Genomic DNA, 21230 nt, shown 5'->3' with positions numbered 1-21230 from the left:
ACATGATATAACATGTAAAAAATTGCAACTTGATATAACATGTACAAAATTGCAACTTGAATACAACATATATAAATATTTACATGATTTATGTACATATATATACAAAAAAATATCCTTATTACCGTTGATTCATTTTTTATCATTGTTTTCAGAAGTTAAAATATATATTTCTCAATCAATTTTGTTTTTAAATTTAACACTGTAGCATTTATTTCTCATCCTAGCTGTACTCTAACAGTATAATGACTTGAACAGGTAAACACTTACTCTTTCATTCAATCCAATAAAGAGACAAATTTGAGCATAATCTCTTCATCCTGGCTGAACATTAACAGTATGAAGATCATTAAACACAAGTATTTGTCTTTTATTCAATTCAATAATTAGACAACTTGTATATCCAAGCAGAATGATGAAGTAAAAGGATTATATCTATATACATTATGGTTCATATTATAGGTAAAGAAAAATAAAGTTCAAGATGCATGATGCGTGAATATTTTGACATTTATGTTGCAAAAGATTATCCACAAATTCTGAAGGTCCACAAAAAAACTGATAATGTAACAAAACATGGAATAAATAAAGAAACTATACCTATTCACAGAAACTTAAAACATTGTTTATATAAACAAACAACAACAATAAAATATTAAAGTCACAAGATAGTCATTATTATATCATTATCCTCACTGTAACTAAAAATAACTATAAGGTTCAATCTCTTTCACTGATCTATAACTTTCCTACTTTTCTCATTTTAAAGATAAAAACTCTTTCATTCAATCCAATAAAGAGACAATTTTGAGCATAATCTCTTCATCCTGGCTGAACGCTAACAGTATGAAGATCATTAAACACAAGTATTTGTTTGTTTTTTATTCAATTTTTAAATTTGACAAAATTGATATCCAAGCAGAATGATTAAGTAAATTATTATATCTATGTATATATATCATTGCAAAAATCAAGGTCATCTTTGAATTGAATTTTCTTTTTATATATTAAGTTCTTGCTAAAAAAAATCAGACTTAAGCAAAACTTTACTGAATTTGAACTTTTCGGATATGTCCCTGTTATACACATGGAAACTTTTTTCTCAAGCTTCTTATACTATGTACATGATATAGGGGTGTATACAATAAACAGTGAAAAACAGTACTCATAATTATGATTGTTTTTGTGCATAAATATGAACTTAATGGAAAGAACTGTGTAATACACTCTTTTGTTTGCAATACAGACTCATTTACTCCATGAAAAAATAATATTGAAAATTTGTAGACATAACAAACATTTACACTTAGTCTATCTATTGAAAAGTTGAAAAACTTTAGATAAATAATAATGTAAATTCAAGTCAAACAGAATAAATATATACATCCATGTGTTCTCTTTCCTGATTTTTATTGTTTGCTTTGCATTTGCTTTGCATTTGCTTTGCATTTGCTTTGCATTTGGTCAAACTTATGGTAAAGTTGCATAACATAAAAAAGAGCTGCTGTCATAGAACTGCATGACTAAACTAAAGGTCACAATATTTTCTTGAAGGGATTTTGTTATATATTAATATATTTTTTTATATTTTTACTTCACAGGCTTTTTTACTCTTCCTATTATCGATTTTCATCAATAAGACAAAAAAAAATTACGACATTTTGCAATACCATAGTTTTATCATAAGTAGATATACATTCAACTTATTTGAAATATGACACAAAGTATCCTGAATTTGTTGTTTCATATCAGATGAACTTTTTTAAATCTTAATGGGGCACTAGCTACGAGATATATAAAAAAAAATCATATATTATTTTTTTTGCTCAATCACTAATGAAATACAATGGTGAAATAATAATTCGCTCTTAGCAGCAAGTATGATTTAGTTCTGTCAAAATAAGCTAAAATCATTGATAATGAATTATTCACTTGCAAGTGAATAATTCAACCTCATAGAATTTGTATTAATGTGAACTTCAATTTAACTCCTTAGCTTGAAATGGATAACACATGAATTGAATGTGTAAAATTATTTAAAGGAAAAGAATATCAACATTGAAAGTGAAACAAAGGTAAATCAATTGATTGACTGATTTGATCCACAGAAAATCATTCTTATACAGATAAAAACGATGATAAACATTAATGTTTCATCTATAATATAAAATTAAATAGACCTAGAATAATCCAAGAGCATGAATTTGCTTGATCTATTTATATCTATATTTATGTTTACATCGCTTATATGGTCATTGAAAGACTTTAGAGGTCAACTCAATAATTAATTAGATGGCGGTCTAGACTGCGAACACACGAAATGTAATTTTATACGGTGTCCTCTTTATATTTTTTTTTAGACTTTAAATAGGTTGGATAAATGTTAACATTATTCATTATTATAAATCAAATACTAGAAATTAAGTAAAGTCGGTGAACATGAATTTGACAGCTAGTGCCCCTTTAACATTTAACATTTTTTTTACAAGTTCTTTACACATATCTTCCTTCTTTTTCTTTTTTTCTCTGTCTTGTTTACATATGTTTTCAAGTTTTTAATAGTACCAATATCAGTCAGTCTTACTGTACACTTCTTGGATTCTGCTGCATCTATTTTCTTATTTCCTGATCTTTTTCTGCCTACAAAACATCAACTTATTTTACTAACTAAAAAGACTATTATTATGCCAATACATTGCTTTTAAAACTAGAGGCTCTAAAGAGCCTGTGTCGCTCACCTTGGTCTATGTAAATATTAAACAAAATCTTACTTTGCTGAACATTACTGCTGTTTACAGTTTATCTCTATCTATAATAATATTCAAGATAATAACCAAAAACAGCAAAAATTCCTTATAATTACCAATTCAGGGGCAGCAACCCAACAACGGGTTGTCCGATTCATCTGAAAATTTCGGGGCAGATAGGTCTTGACCTGATCATCAATTTCACCCCCATGTCAGATTTGCTTTAAATGCTTTGGTTTTTGAGTTATAAGCCAAAAAATGCATTTTACCCCTATGTTCTATTTTTAACCATGGCGGTCATCTTGGTTGGTTGACCGGGACACCGGACACAATTCTTAAACTAGATACCCTAATAATGATTTTGGCAATGTTTGGTTAAATTTGGCTAAGCAGTTTCAGAGGAGAAGATTTTTTAACCAACTATTATTTTATACTAAATGATTTCTCACCTATTTCTGATTTTTTATCTTTTGTCGATGAATGATTAATAAGTCCTGTAATTGCATCTGAAATGAAAATCAGGATTTAAAAAAAAAAAAATCATTCTAACCTTCCCTGAAATATTTGTATGGAATTAAAACAATTAAAACTATTTTAAATTTGCATTATGAAGATGAAACTTCTTTTCACACACTGTTATCATCCTTTTCCAAATCTGAATAAAATTCTTTTATCAGTCAAATCTTCAAAAGTATACAAGTTGCAATTCAGAATGTAAATAAGATTTAAAAGACAAACTGTGAAAAAAACAATCTTTGGACTGATATAAAGTTGTAAAAACTTTAGATTATTTACCCTTTTTAGTATTTTTACCAATCCTTTCATATTCTCCAGTAGTTTCACGGATCCTTTCTAAATTTTGGCAAACATCTATTGGATTATTTAAATCTGGAAAATTAAACAGTTGAGTAAAAATGTAAATGAAAAAGGAGAAAAAACAAGCTTATTCCACCAGGGATGATTCTAGGTGTTTTCAAATTGGTCCCTAAAACATCAAATTGGGATTTTTTTAGAATAAAATCTAAGACGAAATAACATTGATTTCCTGTAAAAACGTAAAATGTATATCATTAAGTTTAACCTTTACACTGATGTTCATGTAAGTTGTAACATTTTGAATAATTCTGGATGGGCTACTGTAATTACATGAATATTTTTGAACATGAGGCACTTGTCTATCATCTTAGCTATAGTTACCTAGGCCTATTCCAAAAGCATTTCAGCTAACATAAATAAACCACTGAAAAAAATCATTCATCGGGTATTTTTTCAACAGCAGGTCATCTCTATAAATTTACCTTAATTCAAATGAAATAAATTATATGTTTATAGAACACAACCTTCAATGCCATGACAGGCAGAAATTGGTTTAATATAAAATAACATATTAAGGTGTATGCAGTAATATAAAAACAAGAAACTGGAAAACAATAACAAAATGTGACAGATTTCTATTATTCAGATAATGAGTATTCTAATGCAATTTGGATGTAACAATTTTTTTTTTCATTGGCTAAAATTTGCTGTCAAATCCACAGTTGGTCAGGCTTAACTAAGGAGGGACCCCCCCCCCCCCCCCCCCCCCCCCCCCCCATTTTGAATTGATTGAATCAACAAATGTTCGATTACTACTATTTAATTGAAAATAAAACAACACCTACCTTGAATTTGGCGTTTTAATGTAATTTTATCGTAATTTGAAGCGTACGGGTAAGGTAATAACCTCCAGTTTGTAAGTTTTCATTTGTATGACGTCACGTTTAGCCATGACATTTTTGTGCCAAAATAATTCATTAAATTTCGCGTTTTTTTGTTTCTAATTGTCAAGTTTAGTCGTTTTTTAAAGTTTTATCGTACTTTTTCTTTTTGTAATGCATTAGAATCGGAATAACAGTACTGTACATGAACAGTTTTCACTGTCAATTTTAATTTGATGGTTGCAAATCACTGTTTTACTGTCTCTGATACTGTCTACTGTGTAACAATTGACGGTGGCAACTCTTCAACTACAGTACTGTTATTTCTAATGTAACAGAAAGTAAAAAAAATATTGTTTTCTCTCATAAAAGTTGTACCTTTGTTTCCTGAATGATGTATTATGAATGATATAGTGTTGTGCATCATAGATGGAATGTCAGAACTGACAGATAGATTGAAAATGTCTTTATATGTCAAGCTGAGATATGAAGTTAATTCATCTCTCACTTCCTCAGATATGCCTCTAGTGTTGTCAACATAATGGTTAAACAGGATCTCCAACTTTTGGCAATGATTTAAATGGCTTATAATTCTGCAGATACTCTATAATTTCAGCTTTCATTTCTTTTGCTTTTATAACTAAGAAGGTGGGCATTCCTGAGGAAATATTTTTCATTTACTTCAATTAAAATAAATAAAAAAAAGTATATAGGAACATGTAAGCTGTATTACTGTGAATTCATTTATTTTCGTGGGTACCAGTTTTCGTGGATTGTGGAAAAATTGTGTTTTTTTGTATATTTCATTTCATGGTTTTTATTATGTGTTGAAACAAGCCTAGAGAAATTTGTGATTCACCTACACCCACGTTATCCACAAAAATTGGTATCCCACGAAAATCAATAAATCCACAGAATCTTAAAATATAAGCAAATAAATTGTTCCTCCTATTTTTATTGCATACAGTTTAATATCTCATTTCAATTTCACTCATTTGACTCATGTGTAGATCTTACTTTGCTGAACATTTTTTGCTGTAACATTTTATCTCTATATATCTCCAAAAAAAAATTGAAGATAATAACCAAAAACAATAAAATTCCCTAAAAAATAACTATTTCGGAACAGTAACCCGACAATGGGTTGTTGGATATGTTTGAAAGTTACAATGCATATAGATCTTAACCTGATAATGACTTATTTTTATACCTAACTTCGCTGAATTTATTTACTTTAACTTCTCTCTATCTATAATAGAATTAACGATACAATGAAATAACCAACAAATCAACCATTTCGGGACGGTTACCAAACATGGGTTGTCCAATTGCACTGTTCATCTTATGGCAGATAGATCTTGTTCTATTACTTACATAAACCTCCATTATTTTTGCTCTAACTGCTTTAGTGAGATATAAGCCCAAAACTGCATTTATCCTTTATATAAATAAGAAGACGTTGTGTGAGTGCCAATGAGACAAATCTCCATCCAATTCACAATGAATTCAAATTTAACAATTGTAGGTCAAAGTAATGCCTTCTTCACAGAGCCTTGGCTCACATCCAACAGCAAGCTATAAAGAGTCCCAAAATGACCAGTGTTACACAATTCAAACAGGAAACAAAGGGTCTTATCTATTCACAAAACGAGAAACAATAAACATATATGAAACACACCAACAAACGACTTCCACTAAACAAAAGCCTCCTGACTAAGGACAGGTGCATATAATAAATGCAACAGGTGTGAATGTTTTAACAGACGCCAACCTTTACCCTAACCTCATTTACAATAGTATAACTTTACAACATGAAAAGACGCACTAAAAAATTTAATTGAAAATGGCATAATTCTATTAAAAAGACACCAATTTCACAAAAACCACTAAACTATGTTCTTTTTCTTAGCAACAGCATCAAGATTTGTTGATGAATCAAATCATCAATTAAAATTTATAAACTATATACCCTAAGGAACATTCACTTTAAGTCTTTTTGAAGTATTTGACACATTAATTTCAGAACGGAAGATTCTGGAAATAATTCATGAGGATTATAGCAAGTGATGGCATAAGCTCAAATGACTATCTGGATCAAAAACTAAATTTCAGGATTTTGAATGGTTAAAGTAATGGTATTAACTTTCATTGTCCCCTATGTTAGCTTCCTCTTTTTAATGGTAATAGGTATATAACATATTTATATTATCACTCACCTTTTATTGCTTTTAATGGAGAACTATCTTCACTTGTAAGGGATTTCCTAGCTTTTAATGGAGAACTATCTTCACTTGTAAGGGATTTCCTAGCTTTTAATGGAGAACTATCTTCACTTGTAAGGGATTTCCTAGCTTTTAATGGAAAACTATATCTTCATTTGTAAAGGATTTCCTAGCTTTTAATGAAGAATTGTCCACACTTCTTTTTCCTATAAAGAAATTAATTGTAAAGTGTTAGAAGTGAGTGTTACGAAGAAACTTGTGTATTCTTTTTTAAGTCAGCTTACTACACAGTTATGTCTAGAACAGAAAAAATATATCAACATACAAAATATAGAAAATACCTACCATTTCTTGCTTTAAATGGAGAACTGTCTTTGCTATTTAAGGATTTCCTAGCTTTTAATGGAGATCTGTCATTACTATCAAAGGATTTCTTATCTCTACTACTTACAATTATGTCATAGTTTATTGTTATACCTTGGTTGTATCAATAAGTGTGTATCGGGGTGTGTATGCATAAACTGTTTCTTAAATTACTTAAAATGTTAATATTTATATGTTGTATCCTATAAGAACAATGAACATAGGCCTATTGTGTTTTATTTTTGTACTATCAATTCCAAGTTTACTTTCCAGAGCAGTCACTGTGACTCAGAGTGAGAGAAAGCATATTCCACTTCGTATCTTATCACCTATTTTCCTACGTTAGTTCTAGGAGGAACCCCATTCCTAACTCTTCAAATAATTAATTTTCTTTGAGTCAGTGATCATGACTCCTTTCCGTACAAATTTATCGGTTCAAATTGCGATCGTTTTAAATAAAATACAACATTTATTGACAGAACGAGCTAATACTGGACATGTCGTTTGACTCAACATTTAAGGAAGTGAGACAACTCGAAACGATAATATGGTAGACTCCATTTCGCCTGAAGGGGTGTTCTATGATGATGACTACATTCATTTTTTTTAAATGATGCATATGATTTACAGATATGCAACAACAATAACCCTCAATAGCAGACATTCATAGAAAAGATCCCATGAGATATAAATTAATTGAGTGGGGAATCCAGAGCTAAAACCCCTTGAAGTCAAGAAATCTATACGCATGCGCATAATTACCAAAACAAACCTTTGAGCAAGATCGTATATTAAATGTTGACTAAACGACCTAGATGGTTCTCTATTTCTTTATGGAATTACAATGATCTTAAATATCAGTTTCATAACAATAACATATAAGAAAAACTCCACTTCATTTCTTATATGACAAAGATAGATTTATCTGAATTCCGAGAACTATCGTATTTTATCAAAACTGGGATTCCCTCTGACGTGTTTCTAAATTTATAAAAACACTCAATATAAATACTGCTTAATTCTGATTTTCCGTGTTGTTAAAAACACGCATATAAGTCAATGGAATTATCAAATAACATGTTATCACTCACCTTGTATTGCTTTTAATGGAGAACTGTCCTTGCTTGTAAAGGATTTCCTAGCAATTAATGGAGAGCTGTTCTCAGTTGTAAAGGATTTCCTAGCTTTTAATGGAGAACTATCTTCAGTTGTAAGATATTTCCTAGCTTTAATGGAGAACTATCCTCACTTGTAAAGGATTTCCTAGCTTTTAATGGAGAATTGTCCTCACTTGTAAAGGATTTCCTAGCTTTCCTACCTTTTAATGGAATACTGTCCTCACTTGTAAAGGATTTCTTAGCTTTCCTAGCTTTTAATGGAGAAAATTCCTCACTTGTAAAGGAATATACACTTCTTTTTTCTAAAAAGTAATTAATTATAAGATGTTAGAAGTGACTTGTTAAGATGAAATGCTTCTGGCATGCAACATAATAAGCCTGATACATGTATAATTGAGTAGGAAATTTGTAGATGTGTAGAACAACAGCAATAAGTATTTCTAAATACAAATATTTAAAAATACCTACCATGTCTTGCTTTAAATGGAGATCTGTCATCACTATCAAAGGATTTCTTATCTTTTTTACCTAGAATTATGTCATAGAACTTTTTTTATAGCTTGGTTATCTATAAAAGAACTTAAGTTAAGTGAGCAGGATCACATACCCCACATCCCTATATTGTCACTAGGCAAACAAAATATAAATCTATGATTTTCATCCACCCCCCCCCCCCCCCCCCCCCCTGACAAAGTGGTCCACCTTAACCGATATCCAGCACTTCATTGAAATTTATAGGAAATCCAACAAAAAATAAATGTGCTTTCTACATGTTCTAGGCATAAAGCAAAATTCTATGATCTTTATCCAGTCTCCTCGTGAAAAAAGTCTCCCTCCTCTTATTTCTGTCAATAACAATCCCATCCAAGCTTTTTTGATACCGATGGACCAGTCAAAAATATTTTACCTTTCGTAACTTAAGTTGCATGGGGTATAAAAAATGTGTAGAAATAAACTGCCTAAATTGTTAGTATTCTTTGTTATATCATATCTCCCCAGGTTGGCATAAACATGTTTCACAAATATTGAAACAAGATATCTACAGAAACAAGAGTCTCATTAAAGCCTGAAATTACTCACCTCTAATTTTTAGGGGCAGATTTTTTTATAAATGATTATATATAATTCATGATGCCTTAAGTACAATTAAATACATTTTAAAAAATGATATTTCATTTTTCTGCCAAAAAGCTAAAAAAATAGATCAAAATCATCTTTTAAGAGAAAAAATGGAATAAGAGGTGAATTTTCAAATTTCAACTTACGCAAATGAACAACCTATCTGGTTTTATACTAAATCAATACAAATATAAAAAGTAAATAATATACTATGCAGAGTTAATATCTTGCACTATCAATGTTACTGGAGCATATTGATAAATATGTAAGATGGTTCAGACTTATCTGTAGAACCCAAACTGTTGTATGTTCAAAGAAATACTTGTGCAGTAGAAAAAGTACTAATCAGAACATCATAAATTAAAATACTTACACAAGTCAAGAATTACTTACTTGATTTAATCTGGTCTGATGTCCTTTTTGAAAACTTTTTGAATATTCTTCCTACAATTTTTTTTAAAAAGTGCTTGAATACGCGTTATCCTTAAAACAATGGTGAAGTTATTACAAAGTCTTAACATAATGTCACAAAGTCTTCATAACTTCCTACATTTTAAAGATTTTGCTTATTGTTGAAGGCCAAACAGTAACCAATAGTAGTTTACATCTATGCAAATTGGTCTCTAGCTCATTGTTGTCTCCTTGAAAATCTTTTACACATTTTATATTTTCATTAATTAACTTATTGGAAATATAATCAATTTGCTCTTAGGTCCATGGCCAGTTAAACACGTTTCTACTATAAACCAGCAGAAACCACTCAAAAGTCAACTTTATAATGATGTCAAACTTGAACTCGTAGAGAGCTTATTTAATACTTGTTCAATGTCGTAACTGGGTTTGGTACCAATGGCAATTATTCCACATATACGTACTTACGTTCAGATGTTTTTTTCAATATTCATTAATATGAAACTCACCTTCAACTGGACCTATTAAAGCTTTGCCTTTTCTTGTCTGGCATGGAGAAATCTTATCATAATACTTCTGAGTGTTACTAATATACATATCTAAAACATAAATTAGAGGCTCTAAAGACCCTGTGTCGCTCACCTTAGTCTATGAAGGACACAGATGGATTCATGACAAACATGTGTTTGAAGATCTTACTTGACTGAACATTCTTGATACTTACAATTTTTCTATCTATAATAAACTTGGCCCTTTAGATAGAAAGGAGAGTATTTTGTAAACCAATTTACCAAATTAATGAAAATTGTAAAAAAATTACTATAAAGGGCAATAACTCTTTCAGAGGTCAACTGACCATTTTGGTCATGTTGACTTTTTTGTAGATCTTACTTTGCTGAACATTTATGCTGTTTACAATTTATCTCTATCTATAACAATATTCAAGATAATAACCAAAAAAGGCATTTTTTTTTCAAATTACCAATTGAGGGGGAGGCAACCCAACAATCATTTCTCCAAATCATCTGAAAATTTCAGGGAAAATAGATATTGACTAGATACCAATTCAATCCTTTGTCAGATTTGTTCTAAATGCTTTATTTTCAGAGTTATAATCTTCATTTTACCCCATATGTTCTATTTTTAGCCATGGCGGCCATCTTGATTGGTTTCCTGGGTCACTGCACACATTTTTTTTTTCAAAAAGATACCCCAATAATGATTGTGGCTAAGTTTGGTTAAATTTGACTCAGTAGTTTCAGAGGAGAAGATTTTTGTAAAAGTTAACAACGATGTCGACGGAGACGAACAAAGGACGAGGAACGCCAAGTGATGAGAAAAGCTCACTTGGCCTTGTGGGCCAGGTGAGCTAAAAAAGCAATGAAAATTCTTTGATTGCAGCAGTTAAGTTAAAATTTAACCTTAAATAGTGACAAACGTTAATGACTGATAAATAAAACTGAAAGTGCAATGCAATGTGATATATGTGGAAATGCCAATGTAAAAAAAAACCTGCATGTTTAACCCAGCCACATTATCTATGCATGTGCCTATCCCAAGTCAGGAGCCTGTAATCAGTGGTTTGTTTATGTGTTACATATTTGTTTTTTGTTCATTTTTATATTTAAATAAGGTCGTTAGTTTTCTATTTTTAATATTCAGACTGGTTACATTTGTGTACCTTCTAATACTTTGAGAGTATTTAAAACAAGCTGCCATGCATCTTTTCTAAAGTAGGTCTTCGCTGAAGTTTGTGTTTCGGGACATATTAAACAGAATATCTGTATGACTCAACAGATTTTCTGGCTTTGTTTCCACTTCTTCTTCAATCACAAACAGTACAGACTGTGCTCTTAAAACAGCATCTAGATCAGCCATATGATGTAAAAAGCCTGAAAAATTAAGATCTAACTATGTAGTTGAAACTTTTAATAAAATTTTGAAAAAGAGGCCATCAATAGGATGTGCTATTTCAAACAAACACTGAATTCAAAAGTCCTCCAGGGGCAGGTAGGAAAAAGTGGATATGACATTTGAAATCATGCAAATGGTTTAATCATTCAAAACAAATAAAACTTAACCTTAAATTGTGAAAAAACGTTAATGACTGATGAATGAAACTGAAAGTGCAATGCAATGTGATATATGTGGAAATGCCAATGTAAAAAAAAATTTGCATGTTTAACCCAGCCACATTATCTATGCATGTGCCTATCCCAAGTCAGGAGCCTGTAATCAGTGGTTGTCGTTTCGTTTGTTTATGTGTTACATATTTGTTTTTTGTTCATTATTATATTTAAATAAGGTCATTAGTTTTCTTGTTTGAATTGTTTTACATTAATATTGTCATATCGGGGCCTTTTATAGCTGACTATGCAGTATTGGCTTTGCTCATTGTTGAAGCCCATATTTTTGTCTCTTGTGGACAGTTGTCTGATTGGCAATCATACCACATCTTCTTTTTTTTTTTTTTTAATATAACAATATCATTAGTGGTTCCCCTTTAACAGCTTATATCTACAGTTTTCACATTTGAAATAAGTTTTTTTGAAGAATATTATACTTTTTCACATAAAAATAGACTGTCCATTTCAAACATACTTTTTAAGACAACTAATTTCTTTCAATGGCCACTTTTGTCCTAGCTTACAAAATTGGAATCAACCATATTTCCTATTTTCAATCATTTGGTTTGACCTTATGGTTGTACAGTCACAAACAAACTAAAATTGGAAGAACAAAGATGTGTCCAAAGTACATTTTCCATGTTCAATGGACCATGAAATTGGGTAAAAAATCTAATGTGGCATAAAAATTAGGAATATCATACCATAGGAAACATGTGTACTAAGTTTCAAGTTGATTGGACTTCAACATCACCAAAAACTACCTTGACCGAAAAATTTAAACTGAAACTCACACTTTCATTTTCAATATCTCAACACCATAACTCCTGAACTGTTTTCAGCTGGACCAAATCACTACTTTCTTGTAAAATTCTGGACCCAAATTTTTTACAGTGTAATTTCACCCCCTACTTACAATTTGAGGCATTAAACATGGAGAAATAAACTTGGAAGGGGTATAAAAATTATTGGCAAGTAACCCACTGTTAACACTAGGGACTATATTAATCAAGGGACGACAATTGTGGTCTCGGACCTCTTTACCAAATCCCATTGACTTATCACAAGTAGTTGCCTTTAAACAAATCTAAACACAAACTAATACATGTAAACTAAGCAAAATTTCAAAGTCAATATTCTTCTGACAGAAATAAAAGAGAAGCAAAAACAGACAAACCTGAATCAAAGTTGGATGGTCTGTGTATCAAAGTGCATGTAATAGTGACATGAATTAGACTTGGTACATGTACATCAAGGTGTTGCAAGGTGATTGGATGAACATTGTCACATAAATATTTTAGGATTGATGATCTTTGCTCCTAAGTAAAATTCCTAGTTTTATCAGCATAGTCCTCACAACTATTCGCGGGGTCTCCTACTTTTGGCATTAATTTAATGTAGTTGAACAATTTTGAATATATTTCAAAATATCGAGATGCATATTGCTTCTATCCAGCATTAATTTTGAAAATTCGCCTTTAGTAAATTTCTGTGCTTGATCTGACGTATTTTCGGGACAACATAAGAGGTTTTTGTGTTGATTGTCCTTTGTTGATGAGTTTCATCAATCTTTTGTACATTAGTTGATTTTGTTTCAGAATTGTCTTTTCTTTTAGGAGGTTCCTCTTTACATAAATTTCTGATGATTTCCCCCTACAAATAAATTTAGATATTTAGATACATTAAAATTGTAGAAAAAAATTTAGAAACGTTAAATGGAACAAACATTATAATGATAGTTTATGACTGAATATAGATCTTTACAAATCTTTAGGTTGTAATAGTGATGTTGGGTTTCCTCTCTTCTTCATTTAAACCCACATACAAGTTTATAGATAACACTTACAGGTTACATCTTCATACTCTGAACATAATGCAAATCATCTGATAAATAAGTATTGTTGAAGCGCAGCAAAATGTGAAGTATACATTGTATCAACAGAATTTATGAGAAAGTTTTAAGTTTTAAGAATTTTCAATTATGAAAATAATGCAAAGTTCATTTCTGTAATCTGAATGTTTTTCTTCTCTTGTGTGATTTTTTCATAATGTTGAGCTTCAATATACATAATATATAGATTTGAAAACAATATCTACATTTATTTCAGTGTTTTTGTTTTTTACTCTGTAAATGTTATATAATAACAATTTCTTACATATTTAAAGAGGTTAACATCGTAAGCTGTAGGACTGTTTTTTCCTGAGGCCCATAGGAATATACATGTATTACTTAGGTGTACACACATTTTTATATCAATTTTTAGTCCTTATTCAGCTCCTTCATTTCAAAGATTAGTGCAAGAAAACTTTAAAGTTCATACCAAACTACATGTACATTATCATATCATTCACACTACCTTGGCAGCTATTTTAATTACTTTATTCTGCCATTAGCACGAAAATTGCTTGAGGACGATGTGCAGAGCTCACAATTTTTCACATTCACACTGTTATCATTTGTCACTGTACATGTACAATTTATAGCCTCTGAAAAAAAAATCTATAGTATTATCATTTACATCTACTTTACATACCTAGTACGCACATACAAATATTTTGAACATAGGCTAGCTGAATATATAAAATATACAAATAACCGTCACACTATAAAAGATAAAAATTATAAAGACATTGATGGACATCCATCTCTTAGTTAGGGTTTATTTTATCGGCTTCGGTAACAAAGCGATTTGTATAGAGTTTTGCTATTTTGCCGGTCTTATTAAGACAAACAATTTTACGAACAAGTAAGAACATCCTGACCTCAAATGTTGATGTGCTTGAAGAAAACCTCACATATAAAATGACAATACAAGTATTAATGGACAAAACAAGCATATAAACTGTTTACTGAGTCACATCTGACCTGATATCTCAAAATAAAATTCCAATCAAGGAGGTCAGTGTTCCTTATACAGAATGCACGATATCAACTGGTGATGAAAGACCAAGCAAACAAAAACGATGCACGAAGAGTGGGTCCAAGGATGGGTGTTGCAGCAATGAATAATTAAACAAACATTTGAAAATCTAGTCTACTTAATACAATTTTCAAAAGTATAATCCTTTTTATTAAATCTTAAAGTCTCAGTTAATGAATATGTGAATTAACATTAAATAAGTCGTTTTTTTTCTATTTACCCTCATAATACGCAGTAAATAAATTAGTGCCATATTACTTTAAAGATATAAAGGTCAATTCTTAAAGGTCAAAGACTATGAATTTAGTTTTTTTCTGAATTACGAATTATCTAAAAAGAATTTATGTAATTTATTCTGTAAGTGTTATTACATTAAATAGTACTATACCAAAATAAAACAAACTGCTTAAAGTAAAAAATCAGAAATATTCTTAACTTTGTATGTAAAAAGTCTAAAAAATCTGTAAACTTCCCATGTCAAAGTAAAAAAACTGTAAACTTCCCATGTATAAAGTCATTAAAACTTAAAGATCCTAATGTAAATAGTGAACATAAGGTTGTTGTGTTAGGATTGTTAATTAAGTTTTCCGTTTATTATTTGGTGGTGGAACTGTTCGACATACGAAAGTATGGTTATCCTTTATCTAGTCGAAGACTAAAAGATTATAGAAATCTCACCTAGTAGCCACATATATCATGTGTGTTCATGATAATTTTTTTCAATAAAATGTATTTCATATAGTCCGGAGCCGGCAACATAGCCACTGCCTTTTACTTACCTTGCTTTCGATCGGTAGTTATATCCTGCATTCCTTGTTTACCTTTATATGTATTAGTCCATATGGACTGGTGTGAAGCCTCATATAAAATCAAACTAGTTGTTATATTGTATAAAACAGAATCCCGGTCCATTAGCCCATATTCATGTTCTATCTAGTACATGTTTGCCCTGATTATTATGTTTTGTTGTTGTCTAGTTGCATACTGTTTATTATTAGAACAAAGTATATTAAAGTTTGTTGACAAACAATCGCTGAATATTTGTATTGACGCAACCAATTAATTATTTTCCTGTGATTTACATAGACGAATTCTGGAATACAATGTATATCTTTATTGATATTTATTACCAATTTGATCTATTCAATCAATTTATGCATGCAGTAAAATAATAAATGACCTTTCGATAAAATATCCAAATTTCCTGATCGTTTGTAAACATATATGAAATTGTTTCACATTCAATCCAGTCACTCACTAATCCCCACTGTAACGTATATTTTAGACACGAAAAAATTTAATGAAATTAAAAATGTTTTTTCTTTCTTAATAAGTTAAGGTAGGCTGTAGTATCTATTCGAAATAACATCAAACATGTGATCCAAACTTTAATTAGAAAGAAACAGATATTACAGTCATTCTTTAAACATTGTTCAAGTATAGATTTCAATTCTTGAAACTTGTACGCACAACTTACAAATTGTGCCCGAAGCGCTAGCCTGACCACTACTACCTAGTCTCTAGACAAATTTTACCAAATATTGAATTTGAATATATCAAAATAAATCGATGAATTATTGTCTTCCTACTTACCAATTGATAATTGACATTTTACATTTAATTTAGAAGCGACAGAGTTATCCGGTCATTCAAGGGTTTCCTAGAATCCTATCTCTCAAGGTCTATCCATAGTCCAAAACCAATTCTGTATCTTTCGGTATATTAACTTTAGACACCAAGAAAAGTTTCTCACAACTTTTTCCTTTTGAATTATCATGCACCACAGAAATAAGTTTAAAACTCGGAAACTGTTACGAAAGATTGAAATATCGTGCTTAATTTTCCTCTTAATTAAACAAAACTCCACGCTTATCCTTTTAGAATCTAACACTAAATTCGTTACAGGATCAAATACTGCTACTGGGGGCAAATTTTTCTCTGTATATTCCTTCTCGCGATCTTCATTTTCGGAACTTGTTCGGCGATGAAGGTCAACCGCCTCAGTTCAAACATTTACGTATCCAAGGTATATATCTTCAAATCAGTTCTTTTAACTGCAATGACAGACGACTTCAATGATTTGACAAAATCCTCAATATATAGAATAACTACCAACACGTCCCTTTGATGGCGATTTATTACTTTTTATTCGGGATTCTTAGGCATTTAGCGTGACGGTTTTCAACACTTATGTACTTAATTAACTCGACGTTCATAGTAAACTAATACACAGTTTAATTGAAATGTCAAATTTAATTTAGTCATTGTATGTCGAAAAGTTTATACAGTGCTGGTATCGATTGTTAAGTCGACGCAAATATATATGAACCATTATGAATAACAAACAGAGGATGGGTTTATGAAGTCATCCCGTTAGTTTTGCTGCAATACAATTTGTGACCACAGAAGATCTATACAGCTCCATTAAAATCTTCCAGACATTAATGAACCTCTTAACTTGAGGCACGAACACATACATTTTGTATAAAAGGTGACATTGTGACAATTGCCAAACCTTTTAGAATACGTATTAACATTTGTACCTCCCTTTTAACGCTTTGTCAACACTTTGAGTCCGTTCATTCGTCCGTCCGTCTGTCGTCCATAGATCTCTCAACTTTAAACATTTTGTCTTCTCCACTAAAACAACTACATGTAGAGAAAAATGGAAATAAACTAAGCAGTAAGTCTTTCATATAATTTGCCCATTCTGACCAGATGGCCAATCGTTGTTACTAATTAACTGACCAAATTGCAATGGCTTCCGTTAAATTTACGAAGGGATGATTTCAACTTCACCATTTGGAACTCTTGTTTTAATAGCTTCCTTTATTAACAATTGGTTGAGGCAAACTCAATGTTGACAAGGGAAACGACAGAATTATCACTTTTCCATTAATAAAGGACTTAACCTATGAACTTATGAACTGTAAAAGTGACGCTCTTCAATTACAAGTTTGATTGTGTTTTGTGGTAAAAAGTATAACGTATAAATATTGTAACATTTGGTCAAATTGTTTCAGCGAATAAGACTTTTTATTTAAAACAGCAACAGGTGCAACCTAAGGGGAAAATCTCACATTCTAGTGTGGGTCAGGTGTGCTAAACATCTGTGAAAATGATTTTTAATCAGAAATCATAAATTACTAAAAAATGATAATTACTAATTCAACGAATTTAAACCGTTCTAACCAATTAAATAATTCGTTATCACAAATTACAAAAAATGTTTTGCACTCTTTTTACACAAAAAAAAACCCTATATTTCCGGCCAGACGCGCGTTTCGTCTACATAAGACTCATCAGTGACGTTCGTATCAAAATATTTATCAATCCAAACAAGTATCGGACACGTAACTAGATACCCCAATTATGATTGTGGCCAAGAGTGGTTAAATTTGGCCCAGTAGTTTCAGAGGAGAAGATTTTTGTAAAAATTGACGGACGACGGACGCAGGACGATTGACGCAGGACGAATGATGCCAAGTGATGAGAAAAGCTCACTTAGCCCTTCGAAGCATGCTATCGCTGTTTTCATTTTGAGCTAAACTGCAAACCCTTTGTTATGTTATAGCAAAATTATTGAAATTAAATCAAACATCACTATAGTGATCGCCCTTATGTCCGCGTCTCACTGTCCTGATTTTTACGCCGATGGCAACTCGATTATGGAAATTTTCTAAATCGGGACTAATCGTTTCCAGATCGGGCTATTCGTGGTGCCATCTTTAACCATCGTAGAACCATTGGTCACTTTTTCAAGCCTCCTGGGACAACTTCGGAAAAGGTTTTTAATTTTTAACATGTTCGTAATCTCGTCGTGTTGCCATCGAATACAAGTACGAAGGCGAAAAGATGGAACTACGACGGCATTAAATCCAGCAAAATGTAAGCTTAATTTTCGCGCTAAAATACATTTTAAGTGCCATGCGCGATATGCACAGCTGGTCAGTCTAAGACCACAATTAAAAAAGACGTTCACAAAAAATGGAACTCATATCATATGATTCTATGAGATTCTAACAAAAAAAGGGAACTGCATTGTTTCTATTATTTCAAATAGAACAAGAAGAACAGCTATTACAGGCTCAGGATTTACATTTACAAGTATTATATTATTTTTTGTCAATTTTTCATATCAAGTAAAATAATGAAAATCATAAATGCGCCTCGTACACCAACACTGCAGGTACATGTATATAGGGAAACCAACTTTTTCTTCGTTATTCTGATTATTTATGTATCGTTTGAGTTGTTGTCACACGAATGTTTACTCCATAACCATTTTGTTTTCTATATGTCATATTTTGTCGCATTTGATGATTTCCCCACATCCTTCCGTGTCTCTATATTATAATGATATTCAACTGGAAAGAGCTCGTTTTGCATTACCTTACCTTTAAGATAGACCAGAAAACATGGGCATAAATATGGGTGATTATTCAGACTAGTAGACACATTTTACAGTTCAAACAAGGCAATGCCGAGCCTGGCATGTCCTCGTATATCACATATTGGGGAAAAATATGGACACTATATGTGTCATATACATGCAGAAAATTGTAAATTGAACGTAAAAAATATCAGATCATTACAAGGAGGAAGAACATACCAAATGTGTTTTGAAGCATAATGGTTTTAGAGTGTCCACAAGGGTGATATTGCCATGTATTACAACTGCCACTGTGACCTTGACCTTTGAACTTTAAAGTCAATAGTGCTTAAGATTTTCTTAACGAGTAACACCATACCAAGTTTTGAGCATTTTTGTTCTAGAGTGTCCATAACAGTTAATCTACACGCAACTTACATGTAGTAGGCGAGGGGACAATAAACTAAGTTTCATAAGAATTAGACAAACAGATCGATTTCCCCCATGCATGGCAGCCTTGTACAGATACGATATGTTGTCGAAATTATGTTCGTTACATTAAAAAATCAAAACAAGTAGAACGCCGTTTTGATCGTGTTCATACATGTATTATGTACATACATGTATTTTACCTTTATGCATCTTGTTTGTTTTCGCACCATCGTCGTAATCAATCGTGTAGCATTCGTAATCCATCGTGTACATATCCTTCGTGAACCATCGTGTAGGCTTCGGCTGAGATATGAAGCTTAAATACACGTCTTCGGTAACCTTCAAATGTCCATCTTTTGCTATCATATATAATTTCGGCACCATCGTATAGACTTCGTTATTCATCGTTCTTGCTTCGGTCTCTTTTTGGTATTTTAACGAGATCGGGAACAACTTCGTACGAACCTAAAATTTTCCCATTCGGGTGTCCATCGTATATAATAATCGGGATAGTGTGACGCAGGCATTAATAAAAGAGGGAAGAAAGATACCAAAGAAACAGTCAAATTCATAAATCGAAAAACGTGACAACGCCATGGCTAAAAATGAAAAAGACAAACTGACAAAAGAAATACACACGACACAACATATAAAACTGAATAATAAGCAACACGAACCCCACCAAAAACATTAACTTGATGTATTTCAGAGATTGGTTGATTGATTGGAGGTTAACGCCTTTTTTGGAAATATTGGACTATTTAGTGGCAAAGGCGGGTCCAAGTAGGACCTTTTGTATGACAATTTGGTTGATTATATATGGAATGACCGAAGCATGATTGCCCCCCCCCCCCCCTTTTTGTTTGCTCAGCCAGCGGCCTGTCCCTAATAAAAACTATAAAAAATGAAGATGTGGTATGATTGTCCATGTAACATCTTATATATAACATAAAGACACTAAGTACAGATCTGAGAGTACTTGCAGTTACTGAAAATCATTTCAAAGCCACTGGTATATTTCGGCCCTTTTATTTATGTAATTGTGTCATGAAACCCTTACTGAATAACTTGAAGCTAAAGATCGCTCTTTCTTACGTACATGTACAACCGTTTACATCATTTCTTAAATTCCAAACTAAGAAAATATTCAGTTGACGATCGCACTTTCCTACCTTCCGTGCAAGTTTAATATTTCAAAGTCTTTAACTTGCACAATAATGCAGTGATCATGCAATAACTACCCAGAAAGAGTATTCTCAAATAAAGAGCGAACTTAAGCAGAATTTAACAAGAAAGATAATGATGTGTAACTATTGAAGTTGGAAATTGAAAGAGAGTTGGATGAAAAATGCGGAAAGCAAACATTATCTGAATATTTTATTTTGTCAAAATTAATGTCCATTGCTAAAATAAATTTAAGTTGTTAAAATGTAAACGTATTTTTTCTCTTGACGAAAAAAACGTTATTCATAACGAAATGTTCCTTCCGATTAAAACAAAAAAGGAGGTTTTTGTAGAAAAAAACATACAAACAAACTATCGCTGTGTTCATTCTTAACAGAACTCTAAACCAGAGATTTAAACGGTTAAAACCAAATCAAACATATTTAACCAATGATCGCCCATCACTTTTAAAATGTATAGGATAGTTTTATAGATTTGCTTTAAAGATAACGACTATAAAATTACAGATACGAATACA

The 21230-nt window shown here is 31.4% G+C and overlaps 1 protein-coding gene across 6 annotated transcripts; it reads right to left on the bottom strand.

Annotated features, from left to right (window-relative positions):
- Window positions 1-2377: 2377 nt before the first annotated feature.
- LOC134718816 (uncharacterized) lies at window positions 2378-13333 on the bottom strand. 6 transcript variants are annotated; one of them, XR_010107452.1, is made up of 10 exons: window positions 12981-13333; window positions 11359-11569; window positions 10187-10276; window positions 9660-9710; window positions 8348-8449; window positions 6661-6872; window positions 4823-5102; window positions 3543-3635; window positions 3197-3253; window positions 2378-2640 (listed from the first exon to the last, which is right to left on the bottom strand). XR_010107452.1 is itself a non-coding variant. In XM_063581564.1 (6 exons), exons 3-6 carry the CDS (start codon window positions 4869-4871, stop codon window positions 2483-2485), a joined length of 357 nt encoding a protein of 118 aa, XP_063437634.1. In that variant the 5' UTR covers window positions 4872-5102; window positions 6661-6872; window positions 8121-8208; the 3' UTR covers window positions 2378-2482. The 6 variants fall into 6 exon arrangements, 1 of the variants encoding a protein (XP_063437634.1); XR_010107453.1 differs by lacking the exon at window positions 4823-5102; XR_010107454.1 differs by lacking the exon at window positions 8348-8449.
- Window positions 13334-21230: the final 7897 nt, after the last annotated feature.

The sequence above is a fragment of the Mytilus trossulus genome, chromosome 5 (assembly GCF_036588685.1).
Source record: "Mytilus trossulus isolate FHL-02 chromosome 5, PNRI_Mtr1.1.1.hap1, whole genome shotgun sequence".
In the NCBI taxonomy this organism is placed as follows: Eukaryota; Metazoa; Mollusca; class Bivalvia; order Mytilida; family Mytilidae; genus Mytilus; species Mytilus trossulus.
This window is presented reverse-complemented; position numbering and strand designations above follow the sequence as displayed.